Source organism: Salmo trutta, chromosome 16 (genome assembly GCF_901001165.1).
Source record: "Salmo trutta chromosome 16, fSalTru1.1, whole genome shotgun sequence".
NCBI lineage: Eukaryota > Metazoa > Chordata > Actinopteri > Salmoniformes > Salmonidae > Salmo > Salmo trutta.
The window spans coordinates 15,718,907-15,746,736 of NC_042972.1; the positions used below are offsets into that span (position 1 = coordinate 15,718,907).

The 27,830-nt window shown below is 41.9% G+C and overlaps 1 protein-coding gene across 1 annotated transcript; it reads right to left on the reverse strand.

The window, feature by feature from the left end:
- Positions 1-362: 362 nt before the first annotated feature.
- LOC115150169 (protein-glutamine gamma-glutamyltransferase 2) lies at positions 363-27,655 on the reverse strand. Its single transcript, XM_029693161.1, has 13 exons — positions 27,532-27,655; positions 16,822-17,001; positions 11,152-11,370; positions 10,111-10,229; positions 9,057-9,185; positions 8,706-8,883; positions 6,953-7,088; positions 6,572-6,675; positions 6,066-6,305; positions 5,478-5,753; positions 3,474-3,634; positions 2,637-2,773; positions 363-915 (listed from the first exon to the last, which is right to left on the reverse strand). The coding sequence occupies exons 1-13, from the start codon at positions 27,539-27,541 to the stop codon at positions 765-767; spliced, it is 2,040 nt and encodes a 679-aa protein (XP_029549021.1). The 5' UTR covers positions 27,542-27,655; the 3' UTR covers positions 363-764.
- Positions 27,656-27,830: the final 175 nt, after the last annotated feature.

Here is a 27,830-nt window from a genome sequence, read left to right on the forward strand (position 1 = left end):
AATGGGCATATCAAATACCTTTTTATGGGTATCTAAATGTATTTGTATACAGTATAATCAAATAGCTTATAATGATAGCAGTGACCGCAAACTAAGTATACAAATAGTACATAGTAACCATTATGCCATTTCATACAGATGTAGTATCTTAATTTGATCCGTCTTTTGTTACTGATAATTTTCCTGCACAACAGAAAATGCTAATTGATAGTGTATTCAAGGTTTAATAAGGCTTTTAAAGTTTGTAATTTCCACTATAAAATGTCAGACTTGATTTGCCCTAATGAAAAATGTATGCATTGTCAATACATCATTTAGAACATAGGCCACTTACTGTATCAATAAGCATAACACAAATCTTACATTATTAAGCTTTACTTGAACAGATTTCTAATCCCAACAAATTGTGGATTTGCTTGACAAAAAAGAGAGCCCGAAAAATAGAAATATGCTATTTTCCATGTATTTATTAAAAAGGTCTGTAGCACTATATTGTCAATAAATGTATTAAAAAGGTCTGTAGCACTATATTGTCAATAAATTCATTTACAATATGATTTTGTTGACACCAATATGCAAAAATGTGAAAGTATTACAATTCAAAGCTTTCCATGCAAAATATTTATACATCCTATAAATGTATAAAACTACAGGTGATAAGAGAGATATATCTATGAGAACAGCAATATGTTGCTTTGCAAAGATTTCGTAACAAGGCTTCTTTCTCATCAGGTTTTATGGAGTGTTGGCTCAGGGTGGGTCCTCTATTTTCCGATGATGACGTTCCTGTAGCCCTTGACGTGACACAACTTATTGCTATCGAAGTCGACCACCAGTTTCCTTAGGCCCGAGTGGGTGGGCGTGAAGTAGATTTTGACCTTGGCATCCTGCCCAGGTTCCACCGTGGAGTTAAGTCTAAGAAGGGTAAATATTTAGAAGTTACTCTATCTACATGCACTGTAACTCTATCACACTACATTCCCAGCATACATATTTAGACAGTTGATTATTTTTCATGAAAGTTTAGTTGAATATCTTGACTATCTATGGATGTCTTTAGGTACAGATGTAGGATCTTAATTTGATCACTCTTTTGTTTCTGAGACTTGAAATGCAAACCTGTAGTGTATTTTAGTTTTAAAAAGGCTTATACAAGTTTGTAATGTCCATTTTGTAATTTCAGACTTGATTTGCCCTAATGAAAAATGGATCAACCCCTACAAAAAATATCCATGAATTATAATCCACATTATAATTCACATTTCCTGTTGGTGCAGGATTATTCTCCCTCTGTAGTAAACTGGCTCAAATTTAGATCCTACAGCTGTAGTGTGATTGTAATGATTTTGCTGAGCTGACCAGCAAGGACTGTGTATGTATTGCATCAGCCATAGTTCTCTACATAGATATATGTCTGAACTGGAAAACACTTTGGATTAAAGCATCTGCTAAATAACCATATTATAGTATAGGATATTTAATTATGTTTTAGAAGCTCGTCAAACTCATTCAAAACTGTTTTTATGAACAAATCCATTCATATTCTCGTCTCGATTGTGTAACACCACATTGAGCCAAACATCTAGGAGTCACATGCCAACCAAACCTACAACTCATCACAATCATCTGTCACACCCTGATCTGTTCTTGTGATTGTCTCCACCCCCTCCAGGTGTCACTTATTTTCCCCGGTGTATTTATCCCTGTTTCCTGTCTCTCTGTGCCAGTTTGTCTTGTATGTTCAAGTCAACCAGCATGTTTTTCCCGTACGCCTGCTTTTTCTATTCTCTTTTTGCTGGTCCTCCCGGTTTTGACCCTTACCTGTTTCTGAACTCTGTACCCACCTGCCTGACCGTTCTGCCTGCCTTGACCTTGAGCCTGCCTGCCACTCTGTACCTCCTGGACTCTGAACTGGTTTTGACCTTCTGCCTGTCCACGACCATTCTCTTGCCTACCCTTTTGGATTATAATAAATATCAAAGACTCAAACCATCTGCCCCCCGTGTCTGCATCTGGGTCTTGCCTTGTGCCCTTATACCATCTGAATGCTTGGAAAACCAACTCTGACAAAACAATACTCTCACAATCAAATTATTATTATAAATACTGAATAAATCCAGACAAACATTCACGACCTGGTGAAACAGTCAGCTTCCGTCCAGTGAACTTCCTAGTCTTTGATGTGAAAGTGTTCATTTTCAAATCCCAAACATTTTTTGAGAAGATTCATTAAATTGTGGTCTTGGCAAAACTCTTGGATAGTTAAAGTGTGCTTGAATTGTACATGGCTGGGAATTCAGTATCCCACTTAGCACTAATAAGACTTTTAGTCTGCTTTTGACATGTAAGCACTATTGTGAGTCTGCTACAAAACATATATTTCCTTTGTCATGAACACCTCCAACTCCACCAAGGCATGGACACGCACTACTTGGTGACTAAAACATGATTGATTATATGTCTTTGAATTATACATATCCTTTTAGACATCCTTGACAAACATAACATGCAATTGTTGCTTTGACCCTCACTAATAGGTCCTATTTACACTCCTGTTACTTTTAGCGGTAAATGCACTTGATCTGTAAACAGTCCCGTTTGGAAATAAACGTCACCCTGTCATGGTTCCCTCCTACCTCTCAGTGACGATCTGTCCTCCAGTGAGATTGGACCCCTCCACGGTGAAGCAGCAGTTCTGCAGCGGTACCGGGAGAGGGTTCTGCAGGGTGATCTCAGCCGCCAGCTTACGGTTCTCTTTGGGTTCCCCAAGGATCTATATATCAGGGAACATAAATTCTTAATGCTTTGACATATTGCATTTCATCGGCTAGGCGAACATGGAGAACGCTCCATCTCTGATAATCACACTCAAGCTTGCAATGCCAGCTGGAACGGTTCTTTCAAACAATTTATCAAATGTTGACACATGTTGACATAAGACAGTTGATTATTTTTTTATGAAAGTTTAGATAAATATCTTGACTATCTATGGATGTCTTTAGCTACAGATGTAGGATTTTAATTTGATATCTCTGATAATCACACTCAAGCTTGCAATGCCAGCTGGAACGGTTCTTTCAAACAATTTATCAGATGTTAACACATGTTGACATAAGACAGTTGATTATTTTTTATGAAAGTTTAGATAAATATCTTGACTATCTATGGATGTCTTTAGCTACAGATGTAGGATTTTAATTTGATATCTCTGATAATCATATGCAAACTAGCAATGCCAGCTGGTACTGTTCTTTCACATTGTGACCTCTGTCCTGGCATGAGTACTTCCAAGCAACTTAGTTCTCTTGGAGCTGTGGTTAGCGTCCTTGGCTTGGGACCAAATGCTTGAACATTTTTGATTCCCTAGTCAGAGTACTCCACTGAGGTTGCTGCAATAAGTATACTTATTACTCATGTTAATCACTGTATTCTTGTGTTTTGTAAAGTGTTAAAGTAGTGAGTAGTGGCCGTACCCTGACTTTGATCTCGGGGTTAACCAGTACGACGTTCCTCACAGCGAGGTAGGCCTCTTGTGTACCGTAGTCTAGGAGCAGAGCCGCCAGCCGGATCAGGTTGTCCTCAGTGAGGTTCTCTGCATACTTGGAGTAGTTCATCCTAAGAGCAACCCGCTTTTCTGGAGCGAGACATAATGCAGAGAAAGTGAGACGCCACACAATTCCTCAGGATGTTGACACGTTGGCATAAGCAGATACATAGAACACTGGACAGTATGATTTCATTGCAGACAGACACACATTCACGAATTAGCGTGAGACATGAAATAGCATGAAAAGATAACTCCATACACAGTCTTAAACTCAAAATGAGCTACAGTATATCACGCTCACATATACAGTGCCTTTGGAAAGTATTCAGACCCCTTGACTTTTTACACATTTTGGTATGTTACAACCTTATTCTCAAATGGATTAAATAAAACAATTTCCTTATCAATCTACACACAATACCCCATAATGACGACGCGAAAACAGTTTTTTACATTTTTTATTTGCAAATGTTATTAAAAACAAAAATATCATATTTACTAAAGTATTCAGACCCTTTGCTATGAGACTCGAAATTGAGCTCAGGTGCATCCTGTTTCCATTGATCATCTTTGAGATGTTTCCACAACTTGACTGGAGGCCACCTGTAGTAAATTCAATTGATTGGACATGGTTTGGAAAGGCACACACCTGTCTATATGAGGTCCCACAGCTGACAGTGCATGTCAGAATGGCTGAAGAAATTGTCCGTAGTGCTCTGAGACAGGATTGTGTCGAGGCACAGATCTGGGGAAGGGTACCAAAACATTTCTGCAGCATTGAAGGTCCCCAAGAACACAGTGGCCTCCATCATTCTTAAATGGAAGAAGTTTGGAACCACCAAGACTCTTCCTAGAGCTGGCCACCCGACCAAACTGAGCAATTGGGGGAGAAGGGCCTTGGTCAGGGAGGTGACCAAGAACCCGTTGGTCACTCTGACTAGAGTTCTAGAGTTCCTCTGTGGAGATGGGAAAATCTTCCAGAAGGACAACCATCTCTGCAGCACTCCACCAATTAGGCCTTTATGGTAGAGTGGCCAGATGGAAGTCACTCCTCAGTAAATGGCACATGACAGCCCGCTTGGAGTTTCCCAAAAGGAAGCTAAAGACTCTCAGACCATGAGAAACAAGATTCTTTGGTCTGATGAAACCAAGATTGAACACTTTGGCCTGAATGCCAAGCGTCACATCTGGAGGAAACCTGGCACCATCCTCACGGTGAAGCATGGTGGTGACAGCATCATGCTGTGGGGATGTTTTTCAGCGGCAGGGACTGGGAGACTAGTCAGGATGGAAGTAAAGATTAACGGAGCAAAGTATAGATATATCCTTCATGAAAACCTAATCCAGAGCGCTCTAGACCTCAGACTGGGGCAAAGGTTCCCCTTCCAACAGGACAACAACCCTAAGCACACAGCCAAGACAATGCAGGAGTGGCTTTGGGACAAGTCTCTAAATGTCCTTGAGTGGCCCAGCCAAATCCCGGACTTGAACCCGATCGAACATCTCTGGAGAGACCTGAAAATAGCTGTGCAGCAACGCTCCCCATCCAACCTGACAGAGTTTGAGTGGATCTGCAGAGAAGAATGGGAGAAACTCCCCAAATACATGTGTGCCAAGCTTGTAGTGTCATACCCAAGAAGACTCAAGGCTGTAATCACTGCCAAAGGTGAGTAAAGGGTCTGAATACTTGTGTAAATGTGATATTTAATTTACTTTTTTTTTTTATAAATTAGCAAATATTTCTAAAAACCTGTTTTTACTTTGTCATTATGGGGTATTGTGTGTAGATTGATGAGGGGAAAAAACTATGTAATCAATTTTAGAATAAGGCTGTAAACGAACAAAAAGTGGAAAAAGTCAAGGGGTCTGAATACTTTCCGAAGGCAGTGTATATATACACAAAACTTTCCATTATACAAAGCCAACTGACCTTCTCCAGGTGCCAACTGTACGTTGAGCAGGTCTTTGAACCCACAGTTCTCTCCCAGAATACCGTTGTAGGACACAGCTCTGGAGCCGAACACCAGACGGCACTTCTTCTCATTGGGCGTGTTGTTTGTAATCACGGCAAACACGTCAAAGTCACAGCCCTTTCTCATATCCGCGGACACCTTGATGACGATAAGCAGGCCAGCATTGTCTTGCTGCTGCAGTAGTTTGTTCTGGTGGTTGGCTTTTGTAAAGGCCTCCCTTTCCTCGTCAGAACCTGGGGGCACAGAAAGCAAAAGTTATACATGCTTTCATATACAGTAAATTAACTCTGATACAACATTCTGACACATTTAGGGAAGAATAAGAACTTGTTTCCAGTGTAGTCTTTAGTGAACTTCACCATATATTTCTTATTTTGAAGCTCCATACTTTATCTGATTGTACATATAATGAACAGACTACTTCAAATACTGAAGAAAGAATATGTGACTTTCCTATCTGCTGTCTTGGCGGCATATCGTGGTGTAATGTGACATTGGTGTGTCCTGGTGGCATGTTACAGTGGTGTCATAGTGAAGCTCCCTACCCTCAGGGTACTTGTACAGGTGTGTGATGTCCTCTCTCCTATCACTGCCCACGCTCTTAGTGCTGATCTTCAGCCCCACATGGACGGAGCTGATGATCTTCTTCGTGGTGCCATCTTTGCGCTTCATAAAGGTGTGCACGTCAGCATTGACCTCCGCAAACACAAATGGGGCGTCATATTTATAGGCGAGCTCGCCCTCCTTGATGGCTTTCAGTGGGATAGGGCCACAGCAGTAAACACCTGAAAGAAGGACAATCTGTGAGCAAACTGAAAATTACATGTTTTTATGACATATCTGCAGCCATATCCTTATCACTTCTAGTAGAATATGATGATGAGCAATTCAGGAGTTTTCTGGAATAAATACACATATGAATTGGGGTCAGGCCCTTTTATGGGCTATTCTGAAATTGTTGGGATTATTCTAGTTGGGGTTACTGTAGTTGGGGTTATTGTAGTTGGGGTTATTGTAGTTGGGGTTATTGTCAATACCATCTAGGCCTCACCTTCACTCTTCTCCTGTGGTGTGGGGTCCATGACCTGCCAGCCGTCAAAACCTGGTTTGAGGTCAGGTCTGGTCATCCAGTTCTCCACCCAGCAGTGGTAGTTCCTACAAAGACACACAACCACAGTAACCCCTTAACCATTTCCAGACGGTCTGCTACAACAGAAGGACATTAGCTCATATACTCAACCTCTGGAATGCCTTAACCATTTCCAGACGGTCTGCTACAACTGAAGAACATTTGCTCATATACCCAACCATAGTAACCCCTTAACCATTTCCAGATTGTTGGCAAAAAGGCATGAACAAATACATGGATAGCTCTGTATTGAATTTGTCTGAGTGGAAATACACCGATTTGATAGTCCTCCTGAGGTCTCACCATATCATGTCTCTGGACTTCTGAACAAGTTGTCCGTTCTCATCCACGTAGCGCTCTATCACCAGGTCACTGTTGGTGTCGTGGGCTGAATTGTAGTTGGTGACCAGTCGACAAGGGATGCCCAGGGCTCGTGAAACTGAGAGGCAACATAAATCATGTACAGTTAGCCAATACTACAAATCAACTATTCTACTACAGGTCTAACAGGTCATTTAGCAGATACTCTTATCCAGTGATGTACAGGAACAATTTGGGTAAAGTTGCTCAAGGGGACACCTAGTTGGCTTGGGGATCGAACCAGCAACCTTTTGGTTACTGGCCCAAGGCTCTTAACTGCTAGGCTACCTGCCCCACTATTCATATAATCAAATCAAATCAAACTTTATTTGCCACAAGCGCTGAATACAACAAGTGTAGACTTTACCGTGAAATGCTTACTTACAAGCCCGTAGCCCTTAACCAACAGCGCAGTTCAAGAAGAAGAAAATATTTACCAAGTACACTAAAATAAAAAGCAATAATAAAAAGTAACACAATAAGAATAACAATAACGAGGCTATATACAGGGGCCACCGGTACCGAGTCAGTGTGCGGGGGAACAGGCTAGTTGAGGTAATCTGTACATGTAGGTGGGGAAAAAGTGACTATGCATAGGTAACAAACAAACAGCGAGTAGCAGCAGTGTTCAGGGGGGGGGTGTCAATGTAAATTGTCCGATGCCGATTTTTAAGAATTGTTTAGCAGTCTTATGGCTTGGGGGTGGAAGCTGTTGAGGAGCCTTTTGGTCCTAGACTTGGCGCTCCGGTACCACTTGTCGTGCGGTAGCAGAGAAAACAGTCTATAACTTGGGTGACTGGAGTCTCTGACAATTTTATGGGTTTTGCCTATTAATAGACACCACCTATTCATTTATATAGGTCCTGGATGGCAGGAAGCTTGGCCCCAGTGATGTACTGGGCCGTTCGCACTACCCGCTGTAGCGCCTTACGGTCAGATGCCAAGAAGTTGCCAAACCAGGCGGTGATGCAACCAGTCAGAATGCTCTCGATGGTGCAACTGTAGAACCTTTGAGGATCTGGGAGCCCATGCCAAATCTTTTCAGTCTCCTGAGGGGGAAAAGGTTTTGTCGTGCCCACTTCACGACTGTCTTGGTATGTTTGGACCATGATAGTTCATTGGTGATGTGGACACCAAGGAACTTGAAACTCTCGACTAGCTCCACTACAGCCCTGTCGATGTTAATGGGGGCCTGTTCGGCCCGCCTTTCCCTGTAGTCCACGATCAGCTCCTTTGTCTTGCTCACACTGAGGGAGAGATTGTTGTCCTGGCACCACACTGCCAGGTCTCTGACCTCCTCCCTATAGGCCGTCTCATCGTTGTTGGTGATCAGGGCTACCACTGTTGTGTCGTCAGCAAACTTAATGATGGTGTTGGGGGTCGTGTTTGGCCACGCAGTCGTGGGTGAACAGGGAATACAGGAGGGGACTAAGTACACACCCGAGGGGCCCCAGTGTTAAGGGTCAGCGTGGCAGACGTGTTGTTGCCTACTCTTACCACCTGGGGGCGACCCGTCAGGAAGTCCAGGTTCCAGTTGCAGAGGGAGGTGTTTAGTCCCAGAGTCCTTATCTTAGTGATGAATGTGTTACTAAAGGTGTCTTGTGCAATACAAAAAGGGGACAGAATGTCTCTTACATAATATAACGATACAGTATGTAAAAAACTCAGTCTTAATGTCTATGCATTCATGTCTAACCTGAGCAGGCCACTGCTGCAAACACCCAGCATTGGCCAAAGCGCACAGGCTGACAGGCATTTGTGTCCCAGTTCCGGAGGATCTCCACACTACCCTTCCATGACAGAGGGCTCACCCCGCCGTCATAGTCATCAGTCCACCTGCCCAGCAAGACTCCCTTGTCGTCATTGCAGTTCACCTGAGGGACATGGACAACAATGGTCAGGCTCTTAATTTCACATTCAGGTTTGTTGTTATATTGAGCCATCTACTATATATTCAAGTGTATATTTTATATTCTATTCTACTGTATGAACTGCAGTGTGTAATACAGTGCATGACAGGATGTGAAACCGATTGATGTGATCCCACCATGGCACTGAGGACTCTGGACACATAGATTGGGTTCCTCCTCCCTGAAGCGTCTTTCCCAGGGTTACGCAGGCACTTCGGGTTCATATCCAGGATTCTCAGACAGGCATTCAGGATCCCATCCTCAAACTACACCACACAGAGAAAACCACACAAGGTCAAATCGACCTGCTATTTATTTTCAAAAGGGAACTAAGCATGCAAAGGTGAGCAAAAGATCGAATAAAGATCAAAGGATTAGAAGTTTGCTTCTCGTCTTTGATTCCCTCCTGAAAATATCATGTGCAAACGTTTAGTAAAGCTGAATGCCAGTCACATGCATAAACAGTGTGCACGATATGCAACTATGACACACACCAATTAGATAATGAGCTGTATCAACAATTGAATCTTGGTCTCACCATCTCAGTGGGATTATCATGATCTGTCAATTATACACAGATTGAACCAATGGAAGCGTCTTGATGTGGAAAGAAAATAGCCTCAATTGGATTTTACCAGTCAACAGTTCACCCATCACAAGTTCTTCTTAACCATAATTTATCTTCTCAATTTAGGCCGCTCATACAGATGTAGGATCTTAATTTGAGACTGTTTCCTACAGAAGGAAAATAATCCTGCAGCAACAGGAAATGTGAATTATTATGTGGATTATAATTATTGGACATTTTTGTAGGGGTTGATAATTTCTTTCATAAGAATAAAATGGAAATGATAAACTTCAGAAGCCTTTTTAAATACACTACAAGTTTTTCATGTCCTGCATTGCAGGAAAGTTCTCCTGCAACAGGGTGATCAAATTAAGATCCTACATCTCTAAATATACAGTACTATGAGGCAGCATGAGCTCACCTTTGAAAGTCCACAGTACAGTAGTTACATAGGAAAGCAGTTCAACATACATCTCTTGATGAATGGCTATTTTTCCCTTATCCGGGTAAGTGTAAGCCAAATTCAAAAGCCAAGCCTTTATCACTGCCACTGCAAACTTCTGGGTTGTCTCTCCTCAAGGAGGCTGTTTATACAACGATCAGAGCTGTGCTGCTGTTGGTACCTGGCCATAGTTCCAAGGTGTAGGGATGGGGTACTTCCAGCCGCCTCGGTAGATGATACCATCTTGAGCCAAGATGTACTCCCTCAGTTTCTCCTCACTGTCCATGTACACCACATCACCTGTTGACGAGAGACGTAAATAATACAGGGATAAAGTATCGTCCTCCATAGAAAAAGACAAGGTCTCAAAAGGCTGAATGGAATAAAGGGTGCCTCATTATCTGCTTGCAGTAGGAAACAGTATTTCAAAATGTATAGGGCTTATTAAATTACAATTTCTTTTCAATATAACTTTCTATGAAACATGTATGGTAAAACTGATTCTACCATAGTACAAAAAAATCGTAACATTATAGTACGAATTGGATTTGTAACATATAATATGAATTGCCAAAAAATAAAACATTTTTTTTTTTTTTTTCAAGATGTAACATATCATACGGAGTGGATGATGTAGTAAGCAATTGGATGAATTAGTACACAAAAAATGGGGACCACTTTTGGCTCATGAGCACCACTTTCAAATCTACTGGCTGAAATTATACAAAAGTTTGAGAGTGCATCTTTAATGAGACTATCTGCTGTCTATTTACTTTGATGTCTAAGGTAACAAAATGTCTAAGTGTAACATGTATTGTAGATACAGCATACTTCTCCATCCCCATCCATCCCATTCTCCATTGTATGATCATCATATCCTCTCTCAAACTACCATCCATCCATCCATCCATGCCATCCTGTTCTCCCCACAGTGGGATCCTTCCTGTAAGCCTGCATCTCTGGCTGTCTTTGTAACAGAGACATCTAAAGTGCCTATCAGAGTCCAAAACATGTAGGCATAAATGTTCTAAAATATTGGACTGTTGGCTCTCTTACTTTTTGAATTCTCAGCACGGCTCAAGCAATTTCTCCAACTGTCAACACATTCCGCATAGCTTTGTCTCGTCTCTGCGTCTGTGAATTACTCTTAAGGCATTCCACTCAACTATGCATAGCCCCTACTACACTCGCAGACAGAATGATGCATGGAATGTTTACCTACCGGTGCACCAGGGGTTATAGAGCAGCACAAAGTCCACCCTGCCCCCCTGGCCCAGGGTCAGGCGCCAGCGTCCGATGGGCGCGTCTGGGGGGGAACAGATGGACAGGGACACCATGTTCCCGGGGGGACTGGTGATGGCGGCGCTCCAGCGGGAGGTGTCGATTTGGTCGGTCAGCCCAAAGGAGGCCTGTGTACCATACTGGTCAGAGGGCTGGGGACCTAGTAGAGGACATGAAGAAGAGAAAGGGTTAAAGATGGAACACTTGACTAGGGATTATGTAAAGGACTTCAAAGCCAAAACACTAGAGCTTACCTACTTATTTTACCATTGGAGGGAAAGTAATATTGGCCATAGCTATTCTGTCATTCTTTGTCATGAGATGTGTCAATGGATCTCAATAGTCTAAAGTGGGGTTTTAAATAGGCCTTGACAAAAGTCATGACCTCGACAGAAGTTGCTGTCCTTTATAAGAATTACGTTCTTTACTGTATTGTGAAAAATATGAAGCACACAGATGCTTTCAGGTCACACATGAAACATTTTCATAATTCAGACTGTACAATTGACATACTATTCCCAAACCCTTCAGCGAAAACATTGGAAAATGGTGGACAATTCCACAGGGATCAAAGACGATGGAAACTCAGCTTCCTTCAAGTGACCTCCGTTAAGATAAACTGGCTGAACTGAAATGCCATTGTGTTCAGACTGGGCATAACGCCAAAGAATCACCCCTTTTAACCCCGTTGCTTTCAGCAGCATGCTGAAACAACTTAGATTCCTTCCTTGGCTGTTCTGTGTATTAAAGTTTATATTACAGTCCATTAAAAAAATAGTTTAACTTTCACTGTGATAGCCTTATCTTTGATAGGACACATGCTTTCCTGTGGAGTGATCCTCTTCCTGTTCTCAAACTGGTGGATACTGTAGAAACTGCTGTGGTCTGTACAATGGCCACTCTACCCCTCTTATGACTGTTACTTACATCTGACACATTCATCTTGATTAAAACATCTGATCATTTCAATGTTTTCCCCTAGATATTTCCAAAGGCGGGACCGAAAGGGTCCCAAACGCAACATCTATGGTTCCTGACAACTGAACCAAAGCCCAAAGCCTAGGCAGGGTGAGTAATGGTAAAGGAGGCAGGGTAGAGTGTCAGCTAACTATTCTGCAAGAGTCAATAGCGTTATCACTGAAAATTTGAACAGGCTTAAACGGTTTCCCTTTCCTTGAAACAACATTCGACCTCACCATTAGCTTTCTTACTCCTTATCACTTTGTAGATCACAATGACCATTGGGGAAAATAAATAAGTTCCCAATGCCAATAGAAACACTCAAGTAGGCGTTGCCATAGTACCTTTATAATCTCCTGAAGGACACAACCCAGTAAAAGAATGCTTTCAAATCAGAACTAAATCACATTTTATTTGTCACATGCTTCATAAACAACAGGCGTAGACTAACAGTGAAATCCTTACTTACGAGCTGACCCTTGCCAACAACGCAGAGAGAAAAATTATAGAAAAAATTGTTAACACACGGAATAAATACATAACTTGGCTATATACCGAGTCGATGTGCAGCGGTACAAGGTAATTGAGGTAGATACAGTGCATTCGTAAAATAGTCAGACCCCTTAACTTTTTCCACATTTTGTTACGTTACAGCATTATTCTAAAATGGATTAAATCAAAAATGTTCCTCATCCGTCTACACACAATACCCCATAATGACAAAGCGAAAAAGGTTTTTTAGAAAAAATGTGCAAATGTATTAAAAATAAAAAACAGAAATACCTTATCTACAAATGTACTCAGACCATTTGCTATGAGAGACTAAATTAAGCTCAGGTGCATCCTGTTTCCATTGATCATCCTTGAGATGTTTCTACCACTTGATTGGAGTCCACCTGTGGTAAATTAGATTGATTGGACATGATTTGGAAAGGCACACACCTGTCCATATAAGGTCCTACAGTTGACAGTGCATGTCAGTGCAAAAAGCAAGCCATGAGGTCAAAGAAATTGTCCGTAGAGCTCTGAGACAGGATTGTGTCGAGGCACAGATCTAGGGAAGGGTATCAAAACATTTCTGCAGCATTGAAGTTCCCCAAGAACACACTGGCCTCCATCATTCTTAAATGTAAGAAGTTTGGAACCACCAAGACTCTTCCTAGAGCTGGCCACCCGGCCAAACTGAGCAATCAGGTGAGAAGGGCCTTGGTCAGGGAGGTGACCAAGAACCCGTGGCACTTGACCATGGCACTTGTCGTAAGAGTAGGGGTGTTAACCCCAGTGTCCTGGCTAAATTCCCAATCTGGTCCTCATACCATCACAGTCACCTAATCATCCCCAGCTTACAATTGGCTCATTCATCCCCCTTTCTCTCCGTTTAACTATTCCCCAGGTCTTTGCTGTAAATGAGAATGTGTTCTCAGTCAACTTACCTGGTAAAATAAGGGTTAAATAAAATAAAAAAAATAAAAAAACAAGAACCTGATGGTCATTCTGACAGAACTCCAGAGTTCCATCTCTGCAGCACTCCACCAATCAGGCCTTTATGGTAGTGTGGCCAGACGGAAGCCACTCCTCTGTAAAAGGCACATGACAGCCGCTTGGAGTTTGCCAAAAGGCACCTAAAGGACTCTCAGACCATTAGAAAGAAGATTCTCTGGTCTGATGAAACAAAGATGGAACTCTTTGGCCGGAATGCCAAGCTTCACATCTGGAGCAAACCTGGCACCATCCCTATGGTGAAGCATGGTGGTGGCAGCATCATGCTGTGGGCATGTTTTTCAATGGCAGGAACTGGGAGACTAGTCAGGATCAAGGGAAAGGGTTCACCTTCTAACAGGACAACGACCCTAAGCACACAGCCAAGACGACGCAGGAATGGTTTCGGGACAAGTCTCTTAATTTTTCTTGTGTGGCCCAGCCAGAGCCCGGACTTGAACCCGGTCGAACATCTCTGGAGAGACCTGATAATAGCTGTGCAGCGACACTCCCCATCTAACCTGACTGAGCTTTAGAGGATCTGCAGAGAAGAATGGGATAAGCTCCCCAAATACAAGTGCGCCAAGCTTGTAGCGTCACACCCAAGAAGACTGGAGTCTGTAATCGCTGCCAAAGGTGCTTCAACAAAGTACTGAGTAAATGGTCTGAATACTTATGTAAATGTGATATTTCATTTTTTTTATATATATATATATAAATTGGCACAAAATTTTAAAAAACTGTTTTTGCTTTGTCATTATGGGGTATTGTGTTAAGATTGACAATGTAATACATTTTAGGAAAAGGATGTAACATAACAAAATGTGGAAAAGGGGAAGGGGTCTGAATACTTTCCGAATGCACTGCATGTACATATAGGTAGGGGTAAAGTGCCTAGGCAACAGGATAGATAATAAACCGCAGCAGCAGCATATGTCAGTGGTTCCCAACCCTGGTACTCCAGTATATCCCAACAGTACACATTTTTATTGTAACCCTGGACAAGCACACTTGATTAAACTTTCCAACTAATCATCAAGCCCTCGATGAGTTGAATGAGGTGTGTTTGGGCTGTTGGAGACCGGAGTTAGAAAACACTTGCGTATGTGAAGAGTCAAAATAGTCAGTGCAAAAAGTGCCAATACAGATATTCCATGTAACTATTTTGCAGTCTTATTCCTTGGGGGTAAAAGCTGTTTGGAGTCTTGTTAGTTCCAGGCTTGGTGCATCGGTACTGCTTGCTGTGCAGTAGCAGAGACAACAGTCTACGACTTGGGTGTCTGGAGTCTGACAATTTTCAGGGCCTTCCTCTAACACCGCCTGGTATAGAGGTCCTGGATGGCAGGGAGCTCAGCCCCAGTGTTGTACTGGGCCATACACACTACCCTGTGTATCGCCTTGTGGTTGGATGCCAAGCAGTTGCCATACCAAGCGGTGATGCAGCCAGTCAAGATGCTCTCAATGGTGCAGTTGTAAAACTTTGAAGATCTGAGGGCCCATGCCAAATCTTTTCAGCATTCTGAGGAGGAAGAGGCATTGTCGTGCCTTCTTTATGACTGTGTTGGTGTGTTTGGTCCATGTTAATTCCTTAGTGATGTGGACACAGAGGAACTTGAAGGTCTCGACCTGCTCCACTACAGCTCTGTCAATGTGGATGGGGGCGTGCTCAGCCCTCCGTTTCCTGTAGTCCACAATCAGCTCCTTTGTCTCCTCCCTGTAGGCTGTCTCATTGTCTTCGGTGATCAGGCCTACCACCGTCGTGTCATCAGCAAACTTAATGATCGTGTTGCGTTCATGTGCGGCCACGCCGTCGTGGGTGAACAAGGAGTACATGAGGGGACTAATCACGCACCCATGAGGGGCCCCCGTGTTGAGGGTTAGCGTGGTGGATGTGTTGTTGCCTATCCTCACCACCTCGAGGTAGCCCGCCAGTAAGTCCAGAATCCAGTTGCAGAGGGAGGTGTTCAGCTTAGTGATGCGCTTGGAGGGCACTATGGTGTTGAGCACTGAGCTGTAGTCGAGAAACAGCATTCTCACATAGGTGTTCCTCTTGTCCAGGTGGGAGAGGGCACTCTGGCGTGCAATAGAGATTGTGTCATCTATGGATCTGTTGGGGTGGTATACGAATTGGAGTGGGTCCAGGGTGTCTGGGATGATGGTGTTGATGTGAGCCATGATCAGCCTTTCAAAGCATTTCATGGCTACAGATGTGAGTGCTACGGTGCGATAGTCATTTAGACAGGTTACATTGACGTCCTTGGGCACAGGGACTATGGTGGTTTGCTTGAAACATGTAGGTATTACAGACTGGGTCTCTGGTCAAAATCTAAACAGCAAGCCAGTTCCAAAATCGACTTATTGGATCGCTCCAGTGTATACTTGTGGATGGTTCCTATTACAGAAATGCCTGTAGAAGCCAAAAATGTAAAGGTAGTGAAAAGAAAGGCCTTAGACTTTAAGGGGTTAAAACAATAGAAAAATATAGCATAGAGTATTTTGTTATAGTGTTACAGACTATGCAGCAGCACATGCATGAGGTATTTTCAGTTAAGATTTAGACTTGAGATTTATCAGTCACAGCCCAATAGACTGTGTCTTCATTCAATCAAGGAAGAATTGAAGTAAGTATTCACTGGAGCTATTCAATAAGTCCTCATGGCAAAGATTTTGGAACTGGGTTTCTGTTTCGATTTTGAGCAGAGAATGGAAAGCATTATTTTACTGGGTCGTGTCTGTCAGGAAATGTTAAAAGGACCACGGCAATGCCTAATTGTGTGTTTCTATTGGCACAGGGAACTTGTTAATTTTCTCCAAAAGTGATAGGGAGACAGGGATACAGAAAGCTAATGTTGAGGTCTAATGTTGTTTAGAGGATAGGGAAACTGTTTGATCCTGCTCCAATTATCGGTGATAAGACTATTGACTCTTACAGAACAGTTAGCTAGCTGACACTCTACCCTGCATCATTTACCTTTACTCACCCTGCCCAGGCTTCGGTTTCTGTTGTCAGGAACCTTTGTGTCATGCCTTTGGAAATATCTAGCGGAAACACTGAAATGATCTTATGTTTTAATTAAGATTAACCTTTAGGATTTAATAAAAATTAAACAACATTTATCTTGTGCCTTTCACATGGAATTGATTAGTCGACAACCCAGTGATAACACAGTACCTGTCTCTACGGTGAGGTCGAGGGCGCTGCCACCAGGCTGGTAGACGCCCGAGCGGAGGTGCAGGTTGATGGTGAACGGCTGGCCCCTTCTCACGATGAGGCGCTCCACCCCGTTGAGCTCCGTGCGGTGGTCTGTGTTGTTGAACTCACACTCCAGGTCCCATCGGGCAATGTCCAGTGCTGGGAGACGGATAAAAGAGAGAAAGGAAACAATGAGTAGAATTCCCTCAAGATTGACCATCTACCCAGCCAGTTACAAGAGAATACAATTCTGCTCTACAGTTCCTCTGTTCGCTCTTTGGGGGTGTCAGTCCAGTCTTCAGTGTAATAAGGCTTAACACTTTCTGACAAATGTGTTAGTCAAAAGTGCTATAAAAATATTATTTTATCAATTGATTGTCTTCTCTTTCATGGTGCCTCAGTGGTGGACCAAACTCCCCTATTGCTTTTAAGACAATTGGGTCTATACCTGTTTCTAGCTAGGCTGATGACCTTCCTCTTCAAATTGGCTACCCAACTCTCAATGCTGGTTCCTTCCAAGTAGACAACCCCTTCCTCTCACCGCCAATGGCACTACTACTCTGGAAATGTCTATAATAGTTGTTTTACATTGTGTTGTAGCATTTCAATTCTGGCACTTAATTCTATTTTTAGCACTACAATGAAGTATTCTACTGACCTCTGAAGAGAGTTGCTTGTTTTTATGCTAGCTGTCCAGCTCTTTGACTATGTGCTTTTACTAAAAGAGCGTCTGCTAAATGTCTGTTAACACTAGAACCACTGAGCCAACATTCTGAATCCAACATTCTAACAGTGTAATTGAGAACATTTCATATATGCTTTTGCAAAAACAATCATTTGGTTGTGCTTATGAAGGTCTCCGGTAACATTGGAATATAATATGTTTTTTAGAACACCATATTTCAATTAGTTTATTTTACTATAGGATATACTGTATGTAAAAACATAAACACACAAAAAACACAACATTTCATATGTTCAATAAATTTTATTTGGGGAATGCTTTAATTACAACTGTGAAACTAAAAGCATATGTGTTGGAACACGGCAATAGCTTATTTTTATAACAACAAAATGAATAAAATACCCCAACCACAAAGACGCATGGTCAGCAAGACGTACGGTCAAATTATGAAAACATCAGTAGCCTAAACATCATTATAAGCGCCAAGTGGCAAGGACGGAGGGGGGCATGACTTAACATTTTTCTTATACATGAGCTGTCAAAATGACTGCTTTAGCGGTTTTAGTGTTAAAGAAAATGTACATAAGCTATGGTATACTTCATCATATTAAGTGTATAGCCTATTGAATAAAACATATGCATGGATAAAGCATTAAGGGTGTCGAATTAACTTGCGGTAAGTAGGCCTTAGAGAAATGGTCAAAGGACTGCTGCAAATTGTTTCCAGACATTTTCAGACCTTCTGCCATCTTATCTCTGGCAGCAGGCATGAATCCAAGGACTTTCATTGTTATTTAAACGTACCATAAGAGTTCACTTCCTGTTGTTGAGTGGAAAGAGAAACACCTTACCTGTTGTGTAACAGAAAGACTTGTATTGCCATAAAAATCATAGGAATCCTTCAGACAGGAAATGTTGCTTTGCAAATAACTATCTTGGGAACTATATTTACTCAAGTAGCACTAGTGGGTAAATACTTCACCAACCCATTGAGACACAGACTTGAACTCTTTCATTGATTCATTTTTTTTAAAAAGGAAGTATTTCACAAGAGAGAAAAAACAAGATAACATGAATAAGCAGTGTTCTGTCACACCCTGCAAGGCGAGATGTGCAAGCAAATACTGTACACCTCCTTGTCCCCAGGGCTCAGTGTGTGAATGAGATCCCACCCTCTCATTTCCTATTTACAGTCATCCTGCTTCTTTAAGACAAGACTGGTTGTTGTTAAATAATCTTGGCAGGAGAAAACGACATGAAAACAAAATGTGAGGTGACAAAGGTTATGCCCAAACTCCTAGAAAAGGGTTCCAAAAGTGTTCTTCGGCTGTCCCCATAGGAAAACCATTTTTGGTTCCAGCTAGAACCTTTTCCGGTACCAGGTACATCCCTTTTGAGTTCCATGTAGAACCCTGGGTTATAGATCCCTTTTGGGTTCCATGTAGAACCCTGGGTTCTTCATGGAACCCAAAGGGTTCTACCTGGAACCAACAGGGTTTTCAAAGGGTTCTCAGAGTAAAAACTCACCGGACACTATGAAAGCTCAAACCAAGTTTATTCTTCCCAGAGGGTCAATACAGCTGCATCAAACAAGGACATATTCACACAAGCACTGATATTTAAACCTTTCTTCGATGCTGAGTCTCCTCCTACACATCTGAACAAACATTGCATCTTTATTGCTAGGCAGGTAACTAAGTGATACGGGCAATAAACTTTTCTTTCTCCCTTAACGTGACCTGACCTGTCCTCCACCCCCTTCATCACTAATCCATGGCTCTCTCTCACCTTATCAATGCCTACCACATGTGATCACTTTCCCTACACTCAGTACATTCTAAGCTTAATTGCCCCCACCATATACTTTCCTCCTACAGATAACCATTAACCTCTGGTGTAGCCCCTCGGCTATGGCACCCCTCAGGTCTCTGTTACAGCTAATGACTAATAATATTTAAAGTTTAGAAATCCAAACCTATCAAACCGAAGAACCCTTATTGGTTCTAGACAGTACATAACAACAAAGACTAACTGACAAGTGTTTCCAAAGGTTTGTTTTTGTTTGCATGGTGCGTTAAAGCTTGGTGTTCTAACACTGGTAACTGGTTAACACCTGAAGTGTTAAGATAACACTGTATGCTGGGTTGCTCAGTCACTGACACGCAATCTAACATTACCATCTTGTTTCACCAATCACTTTAGAGCTGCATTGTCAAAACTCACTTATCCCAATTGCTTATGGGACAAAATGACATACAGTTGAAGTCTGAAGTTTACATACATCTTAGCCAAATACATCAGTTTTTCACAATTCCTGACATTTAATTCTGGTAAAAAGTCCCTGTCTCAGGTCAGTTAGGATCACCACTTTATTTAAAGAATGTGAAATGTCAAAATAATTGTATAGAGAATGATTTATTTCAGCTTTTATTTCTTTCATCACATTCCCAGTGGGTGAGAAGTTTACATACACTCAATTAGTATTTGGTAGCATTGCCTTTGACTTGTTTAACTTGGGTCAAACGTTTCGGGTAGCCTTCCACAAGCTTCCCACAATAAGTTGGGTGAATTTTGGCCCATTCCTCCTGACAGAGCTGGTGTAACTGAGTCAGGTTTGTAGGCCTCCTTGCTCGCACACAATTTTTCAGTTCTGCCCACAAAGGTTCTATGGGATTGAGGTCAGGGCTTTGTGATGGCCACTCCAATACCTTGACTTTGTTGTCCTTAAGCCATTTTGCCACAACTTTGGAAGTATGCTTTGGGTCATTATTCATTTGGAAGACCCATTTGCGAACAAGCTTTAAGTTCCTGACTGATGTCTTGAGATGTTGCTTCAATATATCCACATAATTTTCCTCCCTCATGATGCCATCTATTTTGTGAAGTGCACCAGTCCCTCCTGCAGCAAAGCACTCCCAAAACATGATGCTGCCACCCCCGTGCTTCATGGTTGGGATGGTGTTCTTCGGCTTGCAAGCCTCCCCCTTTTTCCTCCAAACATAACGATGGTCATTATGGCCAAACAGTTCTATTTTTGTTTCAGCAGACCAGAGGACATTTCTCCAAAAAGTACAATCTTTGTCCCCATGTGCAGTTGCAAACCATAGTCTGGCTTTTTTATGGCAGTTTTGGAGCAATGGCTTCTTCCTCGCTGAGTGGCCTTTCAGGTCATGTCGATATAGGACTCGTTTTACTGTGGATGTAGATACTTTTGTACCTGTTTCCTCCAGCATCTTCACAAGGTCCTTTGCTGTTGTTCTGGGATTGATTTGCACTTTTCCCACCAAAGTACGTTCATCTCTAGGAGACAGAACACGTCTCCTTCCTGAGCGGTATGATGTCTGCGTGGTCCCATGGCGTTTATACTTGCATACTATTGTTTGTACAGATAAACGTGGTATCTTCAGGTGTTTGGAAATTGCTCCCAAGGATGAACCAGACTTGTGGAGGTCCACCATTTTTTCCCCTGAGGTCTTGGCTGATTTCTTTTGATTTTCCCATGATGTTAAGCAAAGAGGCACTGAGTTTGAAGATATGCCTTGAAATACATTCACAGGTACACCTCCAATTGACTGAAATGATGTCAATTAGCCTATCAGAAGCTTCTAAAGCCATGACATCATTTTCTGGAATTTTCCAAGATGTTTAAAGGCACAGTCAACTTAGTGTATGTAAACTTCTGACCCACTGGAATTGTGATACAGTGAATTAATTATAAGTGAAATAATCTGTCTGTAAACAATTGCTGGAAAAATTACTTGTGTCATGCACAAAGTAGATGTCTTAACCGACTTGTCAAAACTATAGTTTGTTAACAAGACATTTGTGGAGTGGTTGAAAAATGAGTTTTAATGACTCCAACCTAACTGTAAGTGAACTTCCGACTTCAACTGTATCTTTCAGAAAGAATTTAACATCAAACGGCTAAAGTAATTATGCTACCTCTGATTGCCATATTACACAATCAGAGGAATATTGTTCAAGCTTTAAAAGGTTGCTTGCCCTAGGGTGCTTGTATACCCTCTCTGCCAGTGTACTACTTCTTGAATAATGTTAGAGTGCTACTTTGAACTACATGCAGGGTTGGGGAGTACCTGATTACATGTAATCACTTACTTGCAATCTGATTACAAAAAAACAAACTAATCAGTTGCTATAACAACAAAAATCTGATTACACATAATTTTTAAAAACTAGATTATTATTTAATGGATTACTTTAAATTTCATAAAGGATGTTTGCGAGAGAAAAAAATACATTATGCCACAGTTCTGTTTTCTCAATGACATTCCATTCAGAATAGAAAAAAGGTGTTTAAGTTTGTTCCATCTGAGTGAGTCTGACCACAAGTCAGAGACTTCTGTGATGACACACTCAAAGTGTTTGCTAGATTCTTTATTATCTTCTTCTAATGCCTCTTAAGGGAAAAGTAAATGAAAAGTACATGAAATTAATCAGATTATGTTACTGAGTTTGGGTAATTCAAAAATTACATTGCTGATTATAATTTAACAGGTAACTAGTAACTGTAACATATTACATTTAAAAAGTAACCTACCCAACCCTACATGTATGAGAAATCTATTTCTGTAGGAACATCTGGATAGTGTTTCTTCTACATTTGACCAGCCGTGGGGAATTTTGCATGTGTTTTACACCTTGTAGTTGAAGAAAAGTGGTCTTTCAAAGGAGACAAACTTAAGTCTCCAGTCCAGCTCTTTCATCCTAAAGAGAAATAAAGTTGTCAATAAGCCTATTTTACTTAGTCATAAAGCGGCTGGGAACTTGTGCTTTTCCAGAGCTAGAGGCAACAGGACTACAAACCTAGAATCTGGAGACCATTAGGCAGATTGATAGCAGATAAACAACCAAAATGTTGTTTTCGACAACACAGTCCAAACAATGCAGGCTCAATCAATGTAATGGTAAAGTGTAGTTATTGCTGCGTTTCATTCTTGTATTACACTGTTGGTATCAAATAAAATGCATTTTTATTAGCCTCTCTTGCATTGTGGAATGAAAGCTGATGTAAGATAATGTGCAGTCTGAATTGAAACGGAAAGGTTTCTGTAATTAATTACAGTCTGTCACAAACATGAATAGCGCAAAAATAAATTTACGGACAGAGATCAAGTTGAGCTATGTGTGTAGGGGGGGTGTCTTCCCATTTATGTGATCACATGCCCCAATTGAGCAGGCTACTACCATGAGGTCACCATCTCCACCATGCCATCACTCTAGACTTACACTCCCTTGTTTTGCTTCCAGTCTACTAAACTTGAACAACACCACATCAAGAGTCCTGTTATAGGCAAAGCAGAATTACTGGGCCAGAATAAACCCAATAAGGTTGGGGCAATGAAAGATCCTAGTCAGGGAAAAATGCACAGAAGCAGGTACAGTAAATCCCAGGAAAAATAAATACGTTCTCTCAGCTATTAACAGCAACCTATCCAGCCTAGTCACGAATGAAGCAGCAAGAGCTCGCTCTCTCTCAATTCAATTCAATTTAAGGGGCTTTATTGGCATGGGAAACACATGTTTACATTGCCAAAGCAAGTGAAATAGATAATAAACACAAAAAAATAAACATGTTCAATTTTTCTTCTCTCTCTCTCTGTCTGTATGTGTCTGCGTGCTTGTGTGTGTGTGTGCAAGGTGTAAAAGGTTTGAATGGGTTCATAGGGGCTTCGCAAAATCATTCCAAGGACAAATTAAGTTCGCCACAGTTTCTGGTTGCAGTTACAGCTGCTGTCTGCTATTAAAAGCCCAAAGTTCCCTTAGCAACACTTAACTCCCTCTGAAACACATACCTCAGATGCATTGAAGATGCATATGACTAGGCTAAAGCTTATGGTTAGCTGACAAGGTGGGAGACAACACTTGTGTCATCAGCAATGGTGAGCCAGAAAAATAAAAGGCTGCTTTTATATATATAAAAATTACATTTGGTTCTGTTAAGACATCAACCACAATGGCCTATAGACAGCATGTTAAGTTAAGTTGTCATTTAGTGGTTATGGTTTCAGCATTGGCAATGTGAAAAGAAGTTCTCACCCCATCCAACTTTTAGATGTTGGATGACAGTTTTGGTTGGTGCAGTTGTCAGAATGCTGTTCATTGACTACAGCTCAGTGTTCAACACCATTGTCCCGTCTAAGCTTTTCACCAAGCTGAGGACCTTGGGACTGAACACCTCCCTCTGCACCTGGATCCTGGACCTCCTTAAGGTCGATCCCAGGTGGTGAGGGTAGGCAACATCACCTCCGCCACACTGACCCTCAACACGGGGGCCCCACAGGGGTGTGTGCTTAGTCCCCTCCTGTACTCCCTGTTCAACCACGACTGCGTAGCCACGCATGACTCAAACACTATCATCAACTTTGCTGACGACAAGACGGTGGTAGGCTTGATCACCGGCGACGATGAGACAGCCTATAGGGAAGAGGTCCGTGACCTGGCAGTGTGGTGCCGAAACAACAACCTCTCTTTTAACGTCAGTAAGACCAAGGAGCTGATTGCCCCCATCCATATCGACAGGGATGCAGTGGAGCTTCAAGTTCCTCTGTGTCCAAATCACTAAGGACTTAAAATGGTCCACACATACACACAGTTGTGAAGAAGGTGCGACAGCATCTCTGCCCCCTCAAAAGGTTAAAAAGGTTTGCCTTGGGCCTTGAAATCCTCAAAAAGTTACACAGCTGCACCACTGAGAGCATCTTAACTGGCTGCATCAATGCCTGGTATGGCAGCAGCACCGCCCTCGATCGCATGGCACTACAAAGAGTGGTGCATACAGCTCAATACATCACTGGGGCCGAGCTCCCTGCCAACCAGGAACTCTATATCAAGGAAGGCCCGGGAAAATTGTTAAAGACTCCAGCCACCCAAGCCATAGACTGTTCTGTCTGCTTCCACATGGCAAGCGGTACCGTTGCATTAAGTCTGACACCAACAGGCTTCAGAAAAGCTTCTATACCCATGCCATAAGACTGCTAAATAGCTAACTAAATAGCTAACAAAATGGCCACACAAACTATCTGAGTTGACCCTTTACTTTTGCACCGTCTCTATGCACACACAGGACCCTACATACTCACGCACACTAACACTCCAACACACACACACACACACACACACACACACACACACACACACACACACACACACACACACACACACACACACACACACAATCACTTCATCATTTGCTCACACACACATAAGATGCACACACATTTATACTGACTCTATGCACATGCACACACACTCACATACAATCATCACGTACGCTGCTGCTACTCTGTTTATCATATATCCTGATCCCTAGTCACCTTATCCCTAAACATACAGTATATACCTCTATCACGCCAGTATCCCTGCACATTGTATATTTGGTACTGGAACTGACTGACCCTATATATAATATGCTTACTTACTTTCTTGTGTTCTTATTTCTTATTTTAATTTATTGTCTGTTTTTTCTTCCTCCTTATGTTATTTTTAGTATTACATTGTTATTGATTACTGCATTGTCGGATTTAGAGTTTGCAGAAAGGCATTTCACTGTATTTCTGCAAGTGACATTAAAACTTGAAACTTGAATTTTCACAACATTATAACATGCACTGTAAAGGGGCTGCTGTGAATTTAACTTACAGGCAGCTCAGTGGCAAGGAAAATTCTGTATGTCATATTACAGTGTACCTCACCTGTAAAATAAATACAGTATCAAATCAAAAAAATAAGAAAAATAAAAAAAGTAAATGCTACCATAATCTAAATGAATGAATGAAATTCATTGAAGGGAAGTTTTTGCATTTCAGTGTTTAACTGTAATTACAGAGGATTGGTGCAAGCAGGTTGGCAGCTAGGCAAAGTGTTTACGCATTACAGCATAGCATCCAAAATAGAGGATTGTCTAACTTTTGTTTTGCTTTGGTGAGGGGTGTGTGGTTTTTTATTGGGCACTGGGGAGGATAGTGTGTTTTGTCCCCCTGGTTTACATTAGCCGTTTTGCAGGTTTTACTGAATATTTTTGCAAATGTATTGAAAATGAAATACAGAAAGAACCATTTACATAACTATTCACACCCCTGAGTCAATACCTTGTAGAAGCACCAAAAGTATATTCAAAGAATGGCCTTACTGAAGAACTCAGTGACTTTCAACGTGGCACCGTCATAGGATGCCACCTTTCCAACAAGTCAGTTCATCAAATTTCTGCCCTGCAAGAGCTGCCCAGTGCTGTTATGGTGAAGTGGAAACATCTAGGAGCAACAACGGCTCAGCCGCGAAGTGGTAGGCCACGCAAGCTCACAGAACGGGACGGCCGAGTGCTGAAGCGCGTAGCGAGTAAAAATTGTCTGTACTCGTTTGCAATATTCACTACCGAGTTACAAACTGCCTCTGGAAGCAACATCAGCCCAAGAAATGTTCGTTGGGAGCTTCATGAAAATGGGTTTCCATGGCCGAGTAGTTGCACACAAGCCTAAGATCACCATGCGCAATGCCAAGCGTTGGCTGGAGTGGTGTAAAGCTCGCCGCCATTGGACTCTGGAGCAGTGGAAATGCGTTCTCTGGAGGGATGAATCACACTTCAGCATCTGGCAGTCTGACGGACGAATCTCGGTTTGGTGGATGCCAGGACATTCTAGACGATTCTGTGCTCCCAACTTTGTGGCAACAGTTTGGGGAAGGCCCTTTCCTATTTCAGCATGACGACAATGTCCCCGTGCAAAAAGCGAGGGCCACACAGAAATTGTTTGTCGAGATTGGTGTTGGAGAACTTGACTGGCCTGCACAGAGCCCTGACCTCAACTCCATCCAACACATTTGAGATGAATTGGAATGCAGACTGCAAGCCAGACCTAATCGCCCAACATCAGTGCCTGACCTCACTAATGCTCTTGTGGCTGAATGGAAGCAAGTCGCCGCAGCAGTGTTCCAACATCTAGTGGAAAGCCTTCACAGAAGGTTGGAGGTTATTATAGAAGCAAAGGGGTGGACCAACTCCATATTAATGCCCACGACTTTGGAATGAGATGTTCGACGAGCAGGTGTCCACATACTTTTGGCCATGTAGTATATTTATTTTTGTATTATTTTTTTGAGGGATAAAAAAAACTCAATATACCTTAAAATAACTAAAACCAAATTGAAAGTGTGTAGAAAAGATCATGGATCTACATTCATACAGTTTCTTGCCTGTGTCCAGCTTGCTAATAATCACCTAAATGAAAGCCAGACAGTCAGGGAGAAAAACATTTTTCTAAAATAATGGAAAATATAATAATAATAATTTTGGGCAAATTTTGATGGCGAGGAAATATAACATTTTCTTTTGTGCACATGTGGCCCTCAGGCAGATTTTGATTGACACCCCTGGATATGGTAATCAATGGCAACCTAACCTACTGTTGCAGGCGTAAAAGAAACCAGCTACCGGTAAGTTATTTGCCATCATTTGTCCATAGCAAGGTTTCCCAAACTCGGTCTGTGTAGTGCTAAGGCAAAAACCAAAACGTGCACCCAGGGTGTCCCCAGGACCGAGTTTGGAAAACCCTGGTCCATAGTGAAGGGATGGGTCAAGTTTCACATTGCTGTTTAGTTTTGAGATTGTTTTCTAAACAAATCAATTGTTCACCAGCCTTTTAAGGTAATATTGAAATCCTCTAAATGCTTCAAATATTTAGATACATATTCTGGCATATGGCTCAGTCCTGCAAGGAAGTATTTATTTTAGGAAGCAATAACATGACATGATAAGCTATTTTAAATTATCTGCCACTGTCTACTTTGTAGACCATGATGCAAGTTTTTGTTGATATTGAAAAAAAATGCATTAGTTGTTAAACTGTTGATGAAACTCAAAAATGTAATTCACTGTTATGTTCAAATGTTCAATAATGCTATGCACGTACTAGAGAGAAGATTTACAGAGATACAACACATTCAATAAAACATTGCAAATAAAACACTTCAAACAGTTATTAAAATCTTACCTTGAGCCATTATCGTGTTGATGTACAGCCGGGTAATAGTCTGTGTTAGGCTGTTGAAAGTATTCTCTACTCTGCACAGCTACTCTGACTGTGAACGAAAGTCATATTTGTAGTGGTCATGCGCGTCACCAAAATTCATTGGTAGTATACTCTTACCATTTTGCGCAAGCTGACGGCATAATGTATAACGTGGGCTGGGAAGTCATCTGGGCGTGTTGGTTTTCTTCCGCCGAACGCCCACATGCGTGTGCTCACATGCATGAGCAACCACGCACGCACTCACACAGAAACATGCACAT